Source organism: Hylobates moloch, unplaced genomic scaffold (assembly GCF_009828535.3).
Source record: "Hylobates moloch isolate HMO894 unplaced genomic scaffold, HMol_V3 SCAFFOLD_1, whole genome shotgun sequence".
NCBI lineage: Eukaryota > Metazoa > Chordata > Mammalia > Primates > Hylobatidae > Hylobates > Hylobates moloch.
In genome coordinates, this window is record NW_026652276.1 from 239053536 (window position 1) to 239073642 (window position 20107).

The window sequence follows — 20107 nt, forward strand, 5'->3', positions numbered from 1 at the left end:
CAAAAGAAAAACCGTATGTAACACTACTCTACTCATGAACAGGTCAGTTATTCAGACAGTTAATACTTCCACAGAGATTCGGAGGGCTTCAGCTAGCAGACACTGGCTGTAGGTTCACCATGCAGGGGCAGGACCCACCACCTTTCTCCCACACAGACTCCTGGCCTCAGGGGCCACAGCAGCTCTGACAGGGCTCCCTGGCGGGGCTCCCCTCGCTGCGCCTCCTCACACCACTACGCCCTGCACGTCCCTGAACTGTGGATGTGGACGCTGCTCCCCTAGGTCTCCACAGAAGCGTCTCCTGCAGTGGTTACTTTCTTGTGAGTCACTATTTCCCTGTGTGTCCTTCGGAACCACGACTGCTCATCACCCATATTTTGTTTCCACCATAATCCTCACCCTTCTTACGCCTTCAACACTCAGAGCCGCTTATCAAAACATAACAGATATTTAATCATAATCTTCACCCTTCTTATGCCTTCAACACTTAGCTTAGAGCCGCTTATCAAAACATAATGGATATTTAATAAGGATAGTCCAAAGTTATGGTGTAGTGAAGGAATTCAGGCATTATTCTTACTCTGTAATGTCTGGGGTTTCTTTTTGTAATCAATATAATAGCATGTGGATGCTCATTTTATAAAGCTTGGGACAAGATTTCATTATGTTAAGTTCACAGTTATTTATTATTATTTTTTAATTTATGTTTTTTGAGACAGAGTCTCATTCTGTTGCCCAGGCTGGAGTGCAATGCTGTGATCCTGGCTCATTGCAACCTCCACCTCCCGAGTAGCTGGGATTACAGGCGTGAGCCCATGACCAACTAATTTTTGTATTTTTAGTAGAGATGAGATTTCACCATGTTGGCTAGGCTGGTCTTAAACTCCCGACCTCAGGCGATCCACCTGCCTCAGCCTCCCAAAGTGCTGGGATTACAGGTGTGAGCCACTGTGTTGAGCCTCATAGTTATTTAACATTCACTTTTATAACCTAAGGGTTGCTATAGCTGTGATTTGATAGACTGAGTGAGAACTAGTAGCCCCAATTTTACGTACATACCTATTAAATTTTAGTACATGACATTTATGTAAACAATTTATTATATAAAATCTACATAATTGTGTATAAATTATATATACCTACATCTATAAACTTAGAAGAGATATTTTTACATCTCCCTTTTATACAACAGCCTGTTTTTGAATGGTGTTTGTGTATTTATGTTATGTAAGTATATCTTTTTAATGACATAATTATACATATATGATTATATTTTGTATTACATATATAAAAGCTACATATAAGACAAGAGAAGCTGGGTGCAGTGGCACAAGTCTATAGTTCAGCTACTTGGGAGGCTGAGGCAGGAAGAGCCCTGGAGCCCAGGGGGTTGGCGCCAGCCTGAGAAACATAGTGAGATCTATCTCTGAAAAAAAAAATGAAAAATAAAAATAAAATAGCTAGAAATGACTACTATATAAAACGAGCCTACATATAAATTATCAAATAGAATGGAGCTACACATGTATATGTATCTCTGTATTTATGTGTGTATGTGTGAATGACTTTTAAATAAAATGAATCAGGGATCCACTTCCCCAAACTGTAGGCTTGCCGGGGCAGAATGCATTCTTTGACTCTGCCCTTTCAGGTTGCCAGTATCAATACAACGTTATTTACAGAGTAGATGCTCAATAATGCTGTTTTATTTCAGTCCTCCTATGGTACTGAAAGGAGGCAAAATCAAATACTTTTTTCTACACTGATATGTGTGGATGTTAGTTCCATTTGGCTAAATAGTATCTCCTCCCCCTAAAAATAGTGGAAGTTTTTGCTTTGGGGGATACTCCCATTCACTGGAATTTTTCCACACAAGTGATCCATTTCTTTGCCTTCCGTAGGGGTGTGCATGAGATTGAAACCTGATCATCGGAGTCGCAGGAATCTGTCCAAGGGTGGCCCTTGCACACACAAGTCGGGCCGGGACCTAGCGGGAAAGGCGACTAAGTCCGCAGACTAAAAGCTTGTAGCTGCAGGCACAGCAAGAGCCTGCCTGAAAACAAGCCCACGAGGGACACGCCCACCCTGCATGGGTGGGGAGCTGGCGAGAGAGCCCTTATGGTGCCAACACCGGCTCCATCTGAAACCCCTCAGAGGACATGCCAGCTTTCCAGCTGCTGAGCAGGAAACAAGCACAGCTGTGTCCCATGCACGAGCGGCTGCAGCTAGCTCAGAGCAGGCAGTGGGCGCCCATTGTTGGAAGAGTGAATAAACTGCTTTTTGAAAATATTATTTACTGGCCGGGTGCAGTGGCTTATGCCCGTAATCCCAGCACTTTGGGATGCTGAGGCAGGAGGATTACCTGAGGTCAGGAGTTGAAGACCAGCCTGGCCAACATGGCAAAACCCCATCCCTACTAAAAAATACAAAAATTAGCCAGGCGTGGTGGCACGCACCTGTAATCCCAGCTACTTGGGAAGCTGAGGCAGGGAGAATTGCTTGAACTCGGGAGGTGGTGCCTGCAGTGAGCTGAGATTGCACCACTGCATTCCAGCCTGGGCAACAGAGTGAGATTCCATCTCAAAAAAAAACAAAACAAAACAAACAAAAAAAAACGTACTTATTTACCTACTTAAGACCACTTGAGTCAGGTTTGTTGCTTGCAACCAGAATCTTAATGAACTCTTTAACCAATCTTTTAAAGTTGTGCTTTCTTTCCGCAGATCTTTTAAAGATCACAGCGTTTTTCTGTATCCAGTAAACCACAGCACCTAAAAAGGACTTTTATTATGACTGTGCTTCAGATAATTAAAGTCCTAATTTTTCCCTAATAATGAAACAAAACTCTTTACAAAGGCCATTTCAGAGGCATAAACAAATATACGAGAATAAAAAAATAGTCTGAAACCAAGTTTCATAATTTTCTAAACTATTTTAGGAAAAACAAATCACACTAGAAAATATCCACTAGAAACATGTAACTTTAACCCACAGGTGATATGTTTTAACTTTCAAATAAAACGGTAAAGCCAGCAAAAGCATTTAGAGGCTGTAATTTCGAAACTTCCTATTTGGAGGTGACCAACAGGTCTGCCACCCACAGCCCCATGCACTGTTTCAGGTAATGGGACCGTGGCAACTAGAATGACTCCTTGTCTCTGAGCAGAGACGCACACTCCAGGGCCTCAGATGTTTGTTATGGAACATTTTTCTCCTGTTTTAGACACTAGATCGTTACAGAATAATGAAGGGAATCCCAGTGAAATGATACGGAACTTCAAGTTCCTCACCTCTCACACTCAAGAGTCCTGGTGAAGTCGACACTGTCCCCAACCCATTTCAAAAAGGAATGGAATAGAGGTTAAAAAAAAAAAAAAAAAAGACGGAAAGGGTGGGGTAGCCACAGGCTGGAGAGACCCTGGAAAGCATTTCCTTTCAAAGTTTCCTTTATTGTTTCTGAGAAGATTAAAAAAAAAAAAGTTGCAAACTGGCTTACAAAATATTAAAAGGCCTCTACTTTTCTAAAATGCCAAGGCCAGGAAGACACCTTGTGGTGAACAAACGCAAATGAAGACCGAGTGCTCAGCTGGCACTCCAGAGCCCTCCCGCCCTGGCCCATCGCTTCCTAGCAGCTCCCGGTGGGCAGAACAAAGCCCCTGTACCCTCTGCTTGTTTCTCACGACAGCCTGTGGAGAAGGCGCCCCTTCACTTGGCAGACGCAGGTCTTAACCATTCTCACACTATTGTCAAGACATCCAAAATGCACAACACGCCCTCGAACGCTAAGCCTCCAGGACCAGACACGAGACTTACTTCAATCCAGGGATATCCAGAAGATTCGTCAGTCCTGTCCAGTTAATTTCTAAAAGCTGTTTTAAAACAAGGGCAAAATATTAAGTTCCAAACAATTTCCAATTATCAAATCAGGTGCACACAGGCTTGTTTCTTTATAGACAAAATGGGTTAGTACACAACACAGACCCACACCCTTCATCCTTTGTAATATACCAAGGACATTTTTCTTTGGTGGTACGTGGAGACCTGCCTCTTTCTGTTTTTTGATAATGTCACAGTTTTCGCTAGTAAAATCATAAAATAAATTTATTTACCCACTCTCCTATGGATGGATACTTAGAATTTTGACAATTTCTCTTTACTGTAATTACAAATAATGAGTCAGGGAATGTCTTTTTACATACATGTTCTTGTATACATATGCAGACTAGCATTCAAAAAGTGCGATTTGGGGTCAAAGGCTTATGTTCATTTTTAATGTCAACAGATGGTACCTACCTGCCCTCCAAAAATACTGTACCCATTTACATTCCCACCCAAAGTGTATGAAAATGTCCTTTTCACATACCTCACCAAAAGCAATACTAAAACCCAGCCTATCTGGCAGTCAAATAATGGACTTTATCATTGTTTTACTTTGTATTTTCCAATTAGCAGACCATGCTGTACCCACTCATTCGACATCTGTGTTTATCTTAGAATAATTCCCATACAGTTAGCTAACATTCCATTAAGTAGATGTGGGTTGGTAAAAACTATTGATTAGAAATACTGCTTTTCCTAACAAAACAGCACATAATAACATTACTTGTGTTCTATATTTGCAGAAGAAATTCTAAGTAAAATTGCATGATCTCAATCACCCATATAGTTGAGTAACAAAACTGCTTGAATCCCTTTTTGGTTGCAAGCAAATATAAAGTGGAAGAGTCAAGATTCTTACAGATAGAACAAAACTTAAAAACAAACAAACAAACAAAAAACAATTTTTAAGATGCTGAAAGGCTAAGATTTCTCAGTGTAACAGAAATGAGATATAAATATAAAAAATTAGGAAGGAAAAAATAGGCAACTGATTTTCAAACTGGATTGCAAACATCAGTATCAACCTACGCTTTACCTCCCCCTTAAAATAAATGTTTTTCCCTAGTCCACCCATTGAACCACCTGGCTAAACCTCTACATTCTAAATCATATGAATATATTTATAAACACTGACTTAAGAGCTCATTTTCCTTTCTCTTTTCTCTTACACAACTTAAAAAGGAACAGGTACTCCCTGCCACAACAAAACATTCTGGTCATACAAAAATACCTGTTATGAAGAAACTAAGATTTAAAAGGCATCACAACAGGATTCTATCATTTAGTTCTGAAGGTTGTTACTTCTGATCACAAATCTACTTCAGGAAGTAAGAACGTATCAAAGATATAGCACAGAATCTCGCATTCGACTCAGGTTAAAATGCAAGCACTTCGCACAGCACACCATCAGAGGACACCCAACGGTGACTGCTCCATCCGCAGAGCCATGAGACACTGGAGCCACATAAACTTCAGGAAAGGGTGGCTGTGTCAAGGAAAGTGGCAGGTAAGCTTCTAAATAAAATTAGATGAGGCCATTGTAGTTAAAAGAACAATAAAGAGAATACAATTCAAAGATGCTATTTAATAAAGAAATAAAGAATTTTTCCTATACAGGCATGCCTCAGAGATACTGTGGGCTGGGTTCTAGAGCAGTGCAGTAAAGGGAATATTGCAACATGTGAGTCACACATTTTTGGTTTCCCAAGGCATACAAAACTTATGTTTAAACTATAGTCTATTAAGTGCGCAATAGCATTATATCTTTTAAAAAATGTACATACCTTTATTTTAAAACACCTTATTGCTAAAAAATGCCAACGATCACCTAAGCCTTCAGTACGTCGTAATCCGGCTGGTAGAGGGTTTTGCCTCAGTGTTGGTGGTTGCTGACTGACTGGGGTGGTGGCTGCTGAAGGTTAGGGTGATTGTGACAACGTCCCAAAATAAGACAACAGTGAAGTTTGCTGCATTGACTAACTCTTCCTTTCAAAAAAGATCTCTGTAGCATGCCATGCTGTTTGATAGCATTTTACCCACAGAACAGCTTTCAAAATCGGAGTCATCCGCTCAAACCCTGCTACTCCTTTATCAACTAAATTTATGGGATATTCTAAATTGCTTATTGTCATTTCAACAATGTTTGCAGCATCTTCACCAGGAGTAGATTCCATCTCAGGAAACCACTTTCTTTGTTAGTCATAAGAAGCAATTTCTCGTCCTTAAACTTTGATCCTGAGACTGCAGCAATTCAGTCCCCTCTTCAGGCTCCACTTCTAACTACAGTTCTCTCGCTATTTCCCTTCCACCTGCACTTCCTTCTTCCACTGAAGTCTTAAACCCCTCAAAGTCATCCATGAGAGTTGGAATCAACTTCTTGCAAACTCCTGTTAAGTTCATATTTTGTCTCTTCTCATGAATTACTGTTTTCAATGGCATCTAGGATGGTGAATCCTTTCCAGGAGGTTTTGCCCAGATCCATCAGAGGAATCACTGTCTGTGGCAGCTATCATTTTACAAAATGTATTTCTTAAATAATAAGACTTGAAAGTTGACATTTCTCCTTGATCCATGGGCTGGAGAATGGATGAGGTGTCAGCAGGCAAGAAAACAGCATTCACCTCCTTGTACATCTGCATCAGAGCTCCTGGGTGACCAGGTGCACTGCTGATGAGCAGTTATATTTTGAGGGACTCTTTTTTTTCTGAGCAGCAGGTCTCAATAGTGGGCTGAAAATATTTGGTAAACCAGGGTGTAAAAAGGTGTGCTGTCATCCAGGCTTTGTTTTTCCAGGTATAGAGCACAGGCAGTGTAGATTTAGCATGATTCTTAAGGGCCCTATGGTTTTCAGGATGGGAAATGAGTGCTTACTTCAACTTAAAGTCACCACCTGCATTAGCTGTGACAAGACAGTTAGCTTGTCCTTTGAAGCCTTGAAGGCAGGCACTGACCTCCCCTCTCTAGCTGGAAAAGTTCCAGATGTCATCTTCTTCCAGCAGAAGGATGTTTAATATACATTGAAAATCTGTTGTTTAGTGGAGCCACCTTTATCAATGATCTTAGCTAGATCTTCTGGATAACCTTCTATTTTAACTTGCACTTTTATGTTATGGAGATGGCTTCTTTCCGTGAACCTCATAAACCGACCTCTTCAAACTTTTCTTCTGCAACTTCCTCACCTCTGTCAGTCTTCACAGAAGTGAAGATAGTTAGGACTTTGCTGTGGATTAGGCTCTGGCTTAAGGAAATATAATGTCTGGGCTGATCATCTCTCCAGGCACTAAAACCTTCTCCCTATCAGCAAGAAGGCTGTTTCTCTACCATTGGTGTGTTCACTGGAGCAGCACTTTTATTTTCCTTCAAGAATATTTCCTTTGCATCTACAATTTGGCTGTTTGGCACAAGAGGCTTAGCTTTCAGCCTGTGCTGGCTTTCAACATGGCTTCTTTGCTAAGCTTAACCATTTCTAGCTTCGCTTTTTTTTTTTTGAGACAAGGTCTTGCTCTGTTGCCCAGGCTGGAGTGCAATGGTGCCATCTTGGCTCACTACAACCTCTGCCTCCCAGCTTCAAGTGATTCTCCTGCTTCAGCCTCCCAAGTAGCTGGAACTACAGGCATACACTACCACGCCGAGCTAATTTTTTTTTTTTTTTTTAAGTAGAGAGGGGTTTTCACTATGTTGACCAGGCTGTTCTTAAACTCCTGACCTCAAGTGATCCGCCCCACTCAGCCTCCAAAAGTGCTGGGATTACAGGCGTGAGCCACCTAGCTTCTGATTGAAAGTGAGAGGTGTGCAACTCTGTCTTTCACTTGAATACATAAAGAGCACTGCAGGGTTGTGAATTGGCCTAATTTCAATATTGTTGTGTCTCAGGGAGTAGGGAGATCCAGGAGAGGGAGAGATAGGAGAACAGTCAGTCAGTGGAGCAGTCAGAAGATACAACATCTACAAATTAACCTGGCCACTTGATATGGTTTGGCTCTGTGTCCCTACCCAAATCTCATGTCGCACTGTAATCTCCACGTGTTGAGGGAGGGACCTGGTAGGAGGTGATTGGCGTGGGCACAGTTTCTCCCCTATTATTCTCATGATAGTGAGGGAGTTCTCACGAGTTCTGATAGTTCTAAAAGTGGCTGTTTCTCCTGCGTGCTCTCTCTCTCTCTCTCCTGCCACCATGTAAGACGTGCCTCACTTCCCCTTTGCCTTCTGCCATGACTGTAAGTTTCCTGAGGCCTCTCTAGCCATGCAGAACCTTGAGTCAATTAACCCTCCTTTCTTTATAAAATGCCCAGTCTCAGGTAGTATCTTTACAGCGGTGTGAGAATGGACTAATCCGCCATCTTACATGGGCATGGTTTGTGATGCCCCAAAACAATTACATTAGAAACAACAAAGATCACTGACCACAGATCACAGTCACAGATATAATAATAATGAAAAAGTGTGAAATACTGCGAGAATTGCCGAAACATCACACAGAGCCATGAAGTGAGCACATGCTGTTCATGTCACAGCATGGACAGGCTTATTTTTCACAGGGCTGCCATAAACTTTCAACCAGTAAAAACACAGTATCTACGAAGTGCAATAAAGCAGAGCACAATAAAGCGAGGTGTGCCCGTGAACATTTTCATCTTAAATGTCGTATTCATATTTTATACGTCTGTCTTGTTACTTAAAGAAAAAACCACCTAGCATAGTCTTAATAGCATTAAGGTAGAATTGTTTTATCCAGGAAGTTTTGGGAAACAGAATTAACAACTCTCTTAAGAGCATTTTTCAATGTCATTATCTTTCAAGGAGAAATCCGTAACGTAGAAAACTTGAAATTTATGTTATAATGAGATTTTAATATGGTTCCAAGTAGCTATGTGGTATTTTTGGACTTGTTAAAATATTTGGGTGAGACAAGGACTGACTTTAGAAAAAGTCAGTATAAAGCTAATTTTAGTTGGTGATTTTGGACCTGTTAATATATTTACATGAAACAGACACTGGCTTTAGTCAAGTTAATTGTATTATGGATAAAAATGTAAAAAAAAAAAAGATAAATGTAACTAGTTGCAGGCTATTGAAAAAATGTACAAAGTGGAAGGAGGAAAATAATGAAAGAATCTCCTCCTATTCCTGAAATTTCACGTTCCATACTATTATTCCATGTGGCAATCTGAAAACCATTTCCATCAGCAGTGTTAACATCCTACGTACTTCACCAGAACTGCAACCCAGAATGATGGCACTGTCTCTCCAGCTAACTGACGCATCAGCCTTTTGCGGGGTGCAATGCTCTCCTCACCAAGATTCGGATCCACAGAGTACAAAACATGTTTGCAGTCGATGCAAGAAACCTACTTTTTTATATCGTGTATAAAGGTGCTATGTAAAAATGACATCACACCGTGTGACTGGCTGGCCTCAACTTTTATTTATTTATTTTTTTTAGCATGCCCCCAAGAAAAGTATCCACTTGTTTAGATTAAAAAGTATGTTTCTGTTTGAAGGAACAGAAGATGCAACTTTACAGCTGACAAAACCGCTAGCCTCCTGTTTTACATGAAGACTTTAAAGGCCTGGGAGGGCACTGACATAAATGTTTTGCTACATTTTAAATGATAAAAACTGCCCAAATTTGGCAAGTAAAACCTCCATAAATGGGTAGTATTAATGCTCTTCTTGTAGGCGAACTATCTAGATAAAACTTCCTTAAGCCTATCTAGAAACCCGAAAGACGGCTTCTTGCCTATCAAAGCAAAAGATCAAAGGCATCAAACGTAGGGAGAAGTTTCTATTTATAGCAAAGAGCATAAAGGGTTATTGGAGTAAGCTCAAAAACAAAGCAAGAGATCCAGGTGTAGTGGCACAAGGATTGCTTGAGCCCAGGAGTGTGAGGCTGTAGTAGTGTGCTCCAATCTATGATTCTTTCTGTGAATAGTCACTGCACTCTAGCCTGGGCAACACAGCAAGACTCCATCTCAAGAAAAAAAGAAGCCAAACAGACATACATTTTGAAAATTACACATAAAACTAGGCTAAAAAGTGGGTCTTCAAATTTACAGTTAGTCCTAGAACTGAGAAAATCGTTTATTTTAGTTTCACAGGTAAGTAAACTGAGACCTAGAGGAGTAATCTTATCTGTAACTTTTTGCCTTTCACAACTAGATAAGCCAAGGACAGAATGAAATCCTCATCTTTTCACTGGACCCACATGGGAAGAAACGACTGATTTTTAAGGACGGCTGTGCAGACGGTGCTGCGGCCCCTTCTGCTCTAAACCGTCCAATCTGCTCCTGTCTCTGATGTGCCTCATCTTGCTCACTGACTTCTCACTTGCTTCTAAGTCTCTCTAAGTGGAATGACCGGCAGACAGCCCCAGCCCACATTTGCTTCTAAGCCTAGCTACCTTGACTCGGGTATTTGCTTACAGAGGCTATGCAGAGCTTATGAACGGGGGTTCTTGGCCCTTGGGTGGGGAGGGGCAGTCCTCTGCTGCACAACACTGACAGGCACAAGACATTTAAGTGGTCAGCATCCATCTTGGTTTCTGCCACTAAGGGCAATAGGGGCCCCAGCCCCCATTATTGTGACACCCTAAACATCCATTTCCAAATCTGTCACTGAGAATGACTACCTACGAAAGAGACCATTCAAGAACAAAGTTTCTAAACTTTAAAGTACAATTTGGGAGATTTTAGAGAATAAATTTCAATACTAGAAGCATCCCTACCAAAGTTCCCATTTTAATGATAAACTGGCCTTTATTTTCCTCACCAGTAATATGCGAACAATCCCATCCTGTGAGGACTAAGTCAGACAATGCACAGAAGCCACGCGCCTGGCTCCAAGCCCATTGCCTGCGACCACAGTCATCACCTGAAGGCTTCCTTCCCTGGAAATCCCTTTGAGCAATGAAGATCTTTCTCGCCACTATCAAGGACTAGCACATGTGCCGTGTAAGTGAGCATTACAGCGAACATTTACCCTTTTCCTTCTGAATTCTGTCCCACTTTAATCTCAGATGAGGAACCATCTATAATCAAAGCACAACTGACCAAATATAAACCAAACAAACAGAGACTATTTCTGACCACTTGTCTTAGAATCATTTCAGAAAAACAACTTCATTACTTTGTCTAAAACAAAACCTCAAAAAGAATATTAACTATCAACGACGGAGTATTAAAAACACAAAACGAGGAAGTCAGTATAAGCTTGTCAGGCAACAGAGGGCATGCCCACGTGGGCCTTGCTGAAAAGACTGAGATACATTTAAGTGCTGCTGAAGTTCAGAGAAACTAATCATCACGGAGGCAGGAGCAGGAATTGTGGCAGGAAAGGACTCAGCTGGCTTTTGAAAGGAAGAGAGATTTGAATGCAAGAAAGAAGGCGCCAGGCAAACGGGTCCCCATGTTCAAGGCACTGAAAGGCCTGTCCCTGAGCACGGGAAACGGTGAAGGAGCAAAAGCCAGAGGCTGTAATGACGGAGGGAGCGAGTGGGAAGAGAGAAAGGAAACACGTGTGTATGAGTGAGAATGTGAGAGGAAAAGTGTGAGAGGCTAAGTGTGAATCTGTGTGAGAAAGAGGGACAGAGAACTAATGTGCGAATGAGCGTGAGAGAGAAAACAAGTGTGAGAATATGGGAGAACGAGTCAGAACATAAGAGCAAGTGTGAGAACGAATGTAAGACAGAACATGTGAGAACAACTACGAGAACAAGAATGAGAACAAGTGTGAAACGAATGTGAGAACAAAGTGTGGCAGTCAACAAGTGTGTGAGAACAAAGTGTGAGAGGTGTGAGTGTGAAAGAACGAGAACAAATGTGAGTGAACGAGGGTGAGAACGAAGTGAGAGATGTGAGGGGTGTCAAAGAAAGGGTGAGAACAAGTGTGGGTGTGAAATCTGAGTGTTGAAAGTATGAGAATGTGTGTGAGAACGAGTGTGAAATAAGTGAGTGTGTGAGAACCGTGAGGAGGAGTGAAACGAGTGAGAACAAGTGTGAGTGGAATAGCACGTGTGAGAAAATGTGGGAATGAGTGTGAGAACTAGCGTGAAAGTGGGAGTGTGAGAACAAAGCAAGAATGAGTGTGAAGGAACAAGGGTGTGTGACAAAGAATGAGAACGTGAAATAAGTGGGTATGTGAGAACAAAGAAACGTATGAAAGAACGAGTGTGAGAACAAGTGTGAAAACGAGTCTGCATGAGAACAAGTGTGAGAATGAGTATGGAAGCTCAAGCATGTGTGAGGACAAGTGTGAAAATGTGTGTCCATGAGAACAAATGTGTGAGAATGAAACCGTGTGAGAACGTGTGTGAGAATGAGTGCGGACAAGTGTGAAAGAACAAGTGTGAGAGAGAACGAGTGTGGGAAGGACAAAATGGGTGTGTGAGACAGGGAGGCTCCAAAGCCCAGTCTGAGGTCCACACGAGGGCACCATGGAGAAGCCACCAGCAGGGCCCGATAAAGGCCTGGCTTTAGAAGGCGCCTTTGGAAAAGCAACTAAAATTAGCGTGCCCCTCCTTCCCCACGGACACGTGCCTCAGGATGCTGGGAGCCTCGCCTCTGGAGGGCTGAGCTATTTCAGGAAACTGAAAAGCCAGTGGAACAGGCGTTTCCAAAGGACAGGAAGTCACCTCTGAGCTGTTGTGGCTCTTCTATGAGAAGCAGAACGTGTACCGTGCTCCATGATCGGAAAACAATGTCAGGTTTCAACTGCAACGACACAGATGGATCCACGTATTTCATAAGAGCACAGATGCCCCTCTTCTCTCTACGTTCCCTAATCCGTTGTGACGGGTGTGGGTAACATTTACAGTTCCAGGGCAGCCACTTGGCACCTGACCATGTGCTGTATGCCTGGCGTCCTGGCTGCATCGAGCTCCACAGTTCAGAACAAGAACCGCCTGGGAAGTCTGTTGGAAATACAAACTCAGGGTTCCCACCTTTCTCCAGTTTCTTATTTAGCAGATCGGGGCTGTTGGTAAAGTTCAAAAATGTTTTTCTTATGTTTCTAAGTCCCAGGACTTCTGAGAGCTTCACTTTTGACCACACAGGAGAGCTGACATCCTGAGCCACCAGCCAGCCTGAAACCCCTCCTTCCGGGCAGCTCCGAGGGAGGAGAGGCAGGAGTGAGCTGAACTTGAAGGAGGACGAGATCCCCACAAAACAAGTGAGATGACTCCAGCCAGATCCTAATGAAAGCCCACAGGCCAAGTGTGGGTGAGCCAGAGAACCACAGAGGTGTGCACATCACATGGTGGCACCTGCATCCCTGGTGTGCAAAGACGGCCCCAGGGAAGACACTTCCCATTGGGGGGAGCCCAGGAGGAGGCAGCTGCCACTGTAGAAGGGCACAAAGCAAGCCCTGCCCCACCTTCCACCTTAAGGGACAGAAGCCATGGGGGAGGGAAGCACCTTGAGGACCCACTGCAGCTGGGGAGAGCTCCCTTAAGGACGTGGTAGGGCAATGTCCCAGGCCGGTAGAGACCCTGTATTGCTGGGGCAGGTGCAGACTCTCCTGCAAAAGACCCGCCAAAGACACAAGGCACAGGGAGGAGCAGCAGGGTCTCTGGGAGAGCTCTGGCCCCAAGACCCAGGATGGACCAGGACAACAGGAAGCTCCTCTGTACCCCCTCTACTAGGGGTGGGCAAGACTGTCCAGAATAATATAAACATCAAACCACAGATCCCAGAAAGTCGGTGAAAACAGCATGATAAATACTGCAAAAACTCCCAGTTACTAATGTGTGGTCTGAGTCTGTGGATGTGCCTATGGCCCTGACTCTGGAACTCACTGCAGCCTCATCTGCAAGGCTGTAAGAATGGGCTTCAGGGAGCCCTGTTCAAACACTGCAACCCTCCTACCCCCAGCTGGTCCAGGGGTTGGTATCTGACCCAGCTGGAATGGGTCACACCTGTAATCCCAGTACTCTGGAAGGCAGAGGGGAGAGGCCAAGGATACACAAAGACGCAATGCTTTCTCTGAAGTGCTGGCAGGCATGCTATTCCACACGTGGACTGCCGCACCAGATGAAGCTAGTCTCAGAGGGAGAGGAGAGCGAGCAGAGGTGGAGACAGTCACGAAGGCTTTCAAATTCCTGGTTCCATTCTGTTCCTGAGACTCAACTGCAGTCCCCTGTACATGTCATGAGACATCAATATATGCTATTTTTATTTTTTAAATAAATTCCTCTCCTTTTTATCCCCATTTGCTTAAAGCACATCAATTTCTGGAGTCCTTGGCTGATAGGATTCAATTTCTTCTCATAACAGAAGACACTGTTTCCATTTTACAGAGGAAGAAATGGAATCTGCGGTTCAAAAGATGCCAGCAGCCAGCACCTCTGCATTGGGCTGGAAGAACATTTATCCGAGCTTTTCTCCTTACGGATAATTCACCTCTAGTGGCTGGGCACGGTGGCTCACGCCTGTAATCCCAGTACTCTGGGAGGCCAAGGTGGGTGGATCACCCGAGGTCATGAGTTCAAGACCACCCTGGCCGACATGGTGAAACCCCGTCTCCACTAAAAATAGAAAAAAATTAGCTGGGCATGGTGGTGGGTGCCTGTAATCTCAGCCGCTCAGGAGGCTGAGGCAGGAGAATCACTTGAACCCGGGAGGTGGAGGTTGCGGTGAGCCGAGATTGCGCCACTGTACTCCAGCCTGGGTGACAAGTGTGAAACTCTGTCTCTAAATAAATAAATAAATAAATAAATCACCTCCAGTGTCAGGACTAAACCTACATGTAGGAGAAATATTTAATTTCTTAAAATATGAAGATTACTATGTGTTAGGTATTATACTAAGTAGTTAACATTCATTGGCATTTAATTTTCAGATTTAATTGTGTGAGGTAGGTATTACTGTCCTCCCATGTTACAGATGGGAAAACTGAGGCTTAGAGAAATAAGTTGTTCAAAGGCTACAGTAAGAGAAAGGACTAGGAGTGGAAAACCAGGCTGTCAAACACACACGTCTGTCACTTAACCACGGCCTTCTTCACCTACACTCCAACTTCATCACTTCAGCAATATTTAGGGGTTTTTTCCTTCAACAAGTTCTACATTATAAAAACTAAACAAGCCAACAAGTAGAAAAATGTAGAAAGGTTTCGTAAGGGTTTCTAAATCATCCAAATAGTAAAAAGAAATAAAAAAACCCCACAAAATAAAAACCCTTCTAGAAATATCTTTCACCAGGATGAGGAGGAATTACTTGGCAGCCAGCAGTAACTCTGTTCTCATATTTTCCAGTAAAAGAAACTGAAAAATTTCCTTTTCACTGGGAGCACGTTTGATGACTTTACTCACCATATAAGGAAATGAGTGACTCTGAACTTTTCAGCCCCATCCTTCTTTTCTGAGCACTAAATTTCATTTGGAAGTTAATACGTTATTTTAAAAGTAAAGTCATCTATGGAAGATCAGACTAAGTAAGAGCACGATTAAATTTTGAAGAAGATTTAAAGGTTTGGATTTTGTTACATTCTGAAATGAACTTTTTAAAAAGGTCTTTCTCTAAATTGTTAAAAATGTCCCTGGCTAAAGATGGGTAAGTTACAAATACTTAGCAATTTGTTAAGATTACTGAGGTTTTTTTGGTCACGAATGAAGTTCATTTCTTAAACATACAGGACTTTTAATGACTGGTATGTGAAAAAAAAACACATTAATTTTAAATCTTACAAATCTCTTAACTTCCTGAATAGTAAAATTTAATTTTAACAGTAAAATTTGACAAAGATGACCTAGGAGTTTTTGGATGTTCCCATGTTTCGTGTACTTAAAAATCGATTCAAAAAACTGGAAGCATTCCCTTTGAAAACTGGCACAAGACAGGGATGCCCTCTCTCACCACTCCTATTCAACATAGTGCTGGAAGTTCTGGCCAGAGCAATCAGGCAGGAGAAGGAAATAAAGGGTATTCAATTAGGAAAAGAGGAAGTCAAATTGTCCCTGTTTGCAGATGACATGATTGTATGTCTAGAAAACCCCCCAAAATCTCCTTAAGCTGATTAGCAACTTCAGCAAAGTCTCGGGATACAAAATCAATGTACAAAAATCACAAGCATTCTTATACACCAATAACAGACAAACAGAGAGCCAAATCATGAGTGAACTCCCATTCACAATTGCTTCAAAGAGAATAAAATACCTAGGAATCCAACTTACAAGGGATGTGAAGGACCTCTTCAAGGAGAACTACAAACCACTGCTCAATGAAATAAAAGAGGATACAAACAAATGGAAGAACATTCCATGCTCATGGGTTGGAAGAATCAACATCGTGAAAATGGCCATACTGCCCAAGGTAATTTATAGATTCAATGCCATCCCCATCAAACTACCAATGACTTTCTTCACAGAACTGGAAAAAACTACTTTAAAGTTCATATGGAACCAAAAAAGAGCCCGCATCGCCAAGTCAATCCTAAGCCAAAAGAACAAAGCTGGGGGCATCACGCTACCTGACTTCAAACTATACTACAAGGCTACAGTAACCAAAACAGCATGGTACTGGTACCATAACAGAGACCTAGATCAATGGAACAGAACAGAGCCCTCAGAAATAATGCCGCATATCTACAACTATCTGATCTTTGACAAACCTGACAAAAACAAGAAATGGGGAAAGGATTCCCTATTTAATAAATGGTGCTGGGAAAACTGGCTAGCCATATGTAGAAAGCTGAAACTGGATCCCTGCCTTACACCTTATACAAAAATTAATTCAAGATGGATTAAAGACTTAAATGTTAGACCTAAAACCATTAAAATCCTACAAGAAAACCTAGGCAATACCATTCAGGACATAGGCATGGGCAAGGACTTCATGTCTAAAACACCAAAAGCAATGGCAACAAAAGCCAAAATTGACAAATGGGATCTAATTAAACTAAAGAGCTTCTGCACAGCAAAAGAAACTACCATCAGAGTGAACAGGCAACCTACAGAATGGGAGAAAATTTTTGCAACCTACTCATCTGACAAAGGGCTAATATCCAGAATCTACAATGAACTCAAATTTACAAGAAAAAAACAAACAACCCCATCAAAAAGTGGGCGAAGGACATGAACAGACACTTCTCAAAAGAAGACATTTATGCAGCCAAAAAACACATGAAAAAATGCTCATCATCACTGGCCATCAGAGAAATGCAAATCAAAACCACAGTGAGATACCATCTCACACCAGTTAGAATGGCCATCATTAAAAAGTCAGGAAACAACAGGTGCTGGAGAGGATGTGGAGAAATAGGAACACTTTTACACTGTTGGTGGGACTGTAAACTAGTTCAACCATTGTGGAAGTCAGTGTGGCGATTCCTCAGGGATCTAGAACTAGAAATACCATTTGGCCCAGCCATCCCATTACTGGGTATATACCCAAAGGACTATAAATCATGCTGCTATAAAGACACATGCACACGTATGTTTATTGTGGCACTATTCACAATAGCAAAGACTTGGAACCAACCCAAATGTCCAACAACGATAGGCTGGATTAAGAAAATGTGGCACATATACACCATGGAATACTATGCAGCCATAAAAAATGATGAGTTCACGTCCTTTGTAGGGACATGGATGAAACTGGAAAACATCATTCTCAGTAAACTATCGCAAGGACAAAAAACCAAACACCGCATGTTCTCACTCACAGGTGGGAATTGAACAATGAGAACTCATGGACACAGGAAAGGGAACGTCACACTCCGGGGACTGTTGTGGGGTGGGGGGAGGGGGGAGGGACAGCATTAGGAGATATACCTAATGCTAAATGATGAGTTAATGGGTGCAGCACACCAACATGGCACATGGATACATATGTAACAAACCTGCACATTGTGCACATGTACCCTAAAACCTAAAGTATAATAATAAAAAAAGAAATTTCTAAAATAAAAATAAAATCGATTCAAAATAAGCCCATTATTTCAGTAACAAGAAAATCAGAACAATTATTTTATTCATAACAGAAAGTGATGACACTTGTTTTTATACAGAAAAAGTACAAGCTGTAGTAAACTTAGTTTATGACAGGCATAGATAAACCCATATTTTAAAAGCCAAATGACAATTTGTAATGTTATTTGAATCAAATTATATGAATTAATATTCCTACTTTAAATTACAAATGACGTTGAAGGTACTTCCATAAAGGACTCATCAATGGCACATCTTGCATCATTCATTTGCCAAACTCTAAGGAGACAGTTATGATCTTTGCTTTCAAAGAGCTAACAATAACTGTGCAGAAATTGCTGAAAGTAAGTGAAACAAAAGGGGCGAAGAAAGCCTTCTGCGGCAAAGGAAAAGGCACAGGGAGGTAGCAGCGAGGTGTGGGTTGATACAGACAACAATGTGGGCAGTGTGCACCTGGAGAAGACGACCCGGAGCACAATGAACACGGGGGGCAGCAAAGGGAGATGCCGGCCACAAGCTGCGGGAGCCCAGGGAAGGAGGAAGGAGTCTGTCTGGTCGGAGTAACAGTTCTATTGTCTTGGTTTTGTGGGAAATAACAAATAGTATTCACTACTTTAAAACAACAACAACAACAACACAGTATAGGTTCAGCATCCCTAATCTAAAAATCCAAAATGCTTCAATATCAGAAACTTTTTGAGTACTAGCATCATACTCAAAGGAAATACTCACTGGAGTCTAATGCAAATATTACAAAACCTGAAACAAATCTGGTCCCAAGCATCTCCGAAAATATTCAACCTGTATATAAAACTGTAGGTACAGTTCATTAAACACACCCCAAACGAGGAAGGAGATGCATGCTAATTATGGCAGCCCTTATCTCTGGAGGGGAGAAGAGGGAGGTTTACAGATGAGTCTTCTCAACAAAGTGTTCAGGAACACGAGCTCTGTATCAGACTAAACTGGATCTGTATACAGGCTCTTATTGTGTGACTTGGAAAAATAAGACTTTCAAAATCTCAGTTTCTGAACAGTAAAAGAAAACAACGTTAATATTTAGCTATGGAGTTATGAGGATTAAATGAGCAAATATCTATAAATCATATTCAGTGAGGTGGTGAATAAAATGTGAGCTAAGACCCACACTTCTGAAGAAGTTCATGTTTTCAAATTTTTGTAACATTTTTATAATCAGGAAAGAGAGCTGCTTATCAGGAGATGAGCTCTCAGTTAAGGCACAAAGAAATACAAAAAACTCCCACAAGATTCACGCAACAGAAAGGGACAACGGTGAGGTGATAAAATTTTGTTTCTCCACTTTATATATTCTTCCACGGCTATGTATTTTTGTCACCAAATGGGAAAATAAAAATGAAATAAATATTGACTTACTGGTTTCCTAAGGAAGAAAATAGACAAAGCTCCAACTAAGGGCATATCTCCAATCAACGGTTCCAGGATCACCCGCATGGTACCATGAATCTAAACTCAAAGAGGAAACCAAAGTATGTCACAGAAAACATTCTGTAGGGCCGTTTAACGCAAAGAGTTTGCATGTGCATCTTAGTAACTTTTGAGTATGTGACTTATTTATCTCAACTATGACCTACAGCTAAAAACTGAACGTCAAAAAAATTCCAAGCTAAAAAAACTTCCTAATTTTATTTTTGAATACAGCTTGGAGAACTTTAGAAACTTGTACAATTAAAACAAAAAAACAAAAAACTTACCTGGATACTTTTCACACCAGCTCTACAAAAATATCGTTTGATCTCCAAATCAATCTCACAATTTCCTACAAAACTAACAAAGAAAAAATTCTGTGTTACATAATGTGAGTGAAATGCAGGTCTTCATCATTATAGACCTGCAAGATGTATAATGTGAATAAAATGATAGTAAAGCAACCAAATCAGATTGTAGGTAAAAACTGTAAAATGTGGCTCATCAGATTACAGTATTTTACTGCCCCAGGTCTGCAGGCTGTTATCAGATCCAACACTGCTATGACATTGGGAGGAATACTCTCAATCCATCAATCAATGGCTGTGGTTGTTGTTGGTCTTATATATAAAAAACTTAACTAAATATATGTCCATGTTCAAAAGAAGATGTAAATAACAAACTGCAACATCTGAAGCTGTCTTTTGATGAAATGTAGTTTTCTTACCTTATAAATCTGATGTTTAAAACATTAAAAAGTTTAATTTCATTTCACACAAATGAATTTCACACCTTGCTTCCCAATCATGAAAAATCTCACAGTGCCCTAGGCCTCTATGACATCAAAGACTGGAAACAGTG

General features: G+C 41.5%; 1 protein-coding gene across 5 annotated transcripts in view; it reads right to left on the reverse strand.

Moving 5' to 3' along the window:
- The window catches only part of ESYT2 (extended synaptotagmin 2), a 100684-nt gene that overhangs the window by 38803 nt on the left and 41774 nt on the right, over window positions 1-20107 (reverse strand). For all 5 annotated transcript variants that reach the window (XM_032753250.2, XM_032753251.2, XM_058428661.1 and 2 more), the window contains exons 5-7: window positions 19534-19606; window positions 19196-19285; window positions 3814-3869 (exon numbers count right to left, since the gene is read on the reverse strand). In XM_032753250.2, the coding sequence (XP_032609141.1) occupies window positions 3814-3869; window positions 19196-19285; window positions 19534-19606 (219 nt within the window). The remainder of the gene's footprint in view (window positions 1-3813; window positions 3870-19195; window positions 19286-19533; window positions 19607-20107) is intronic.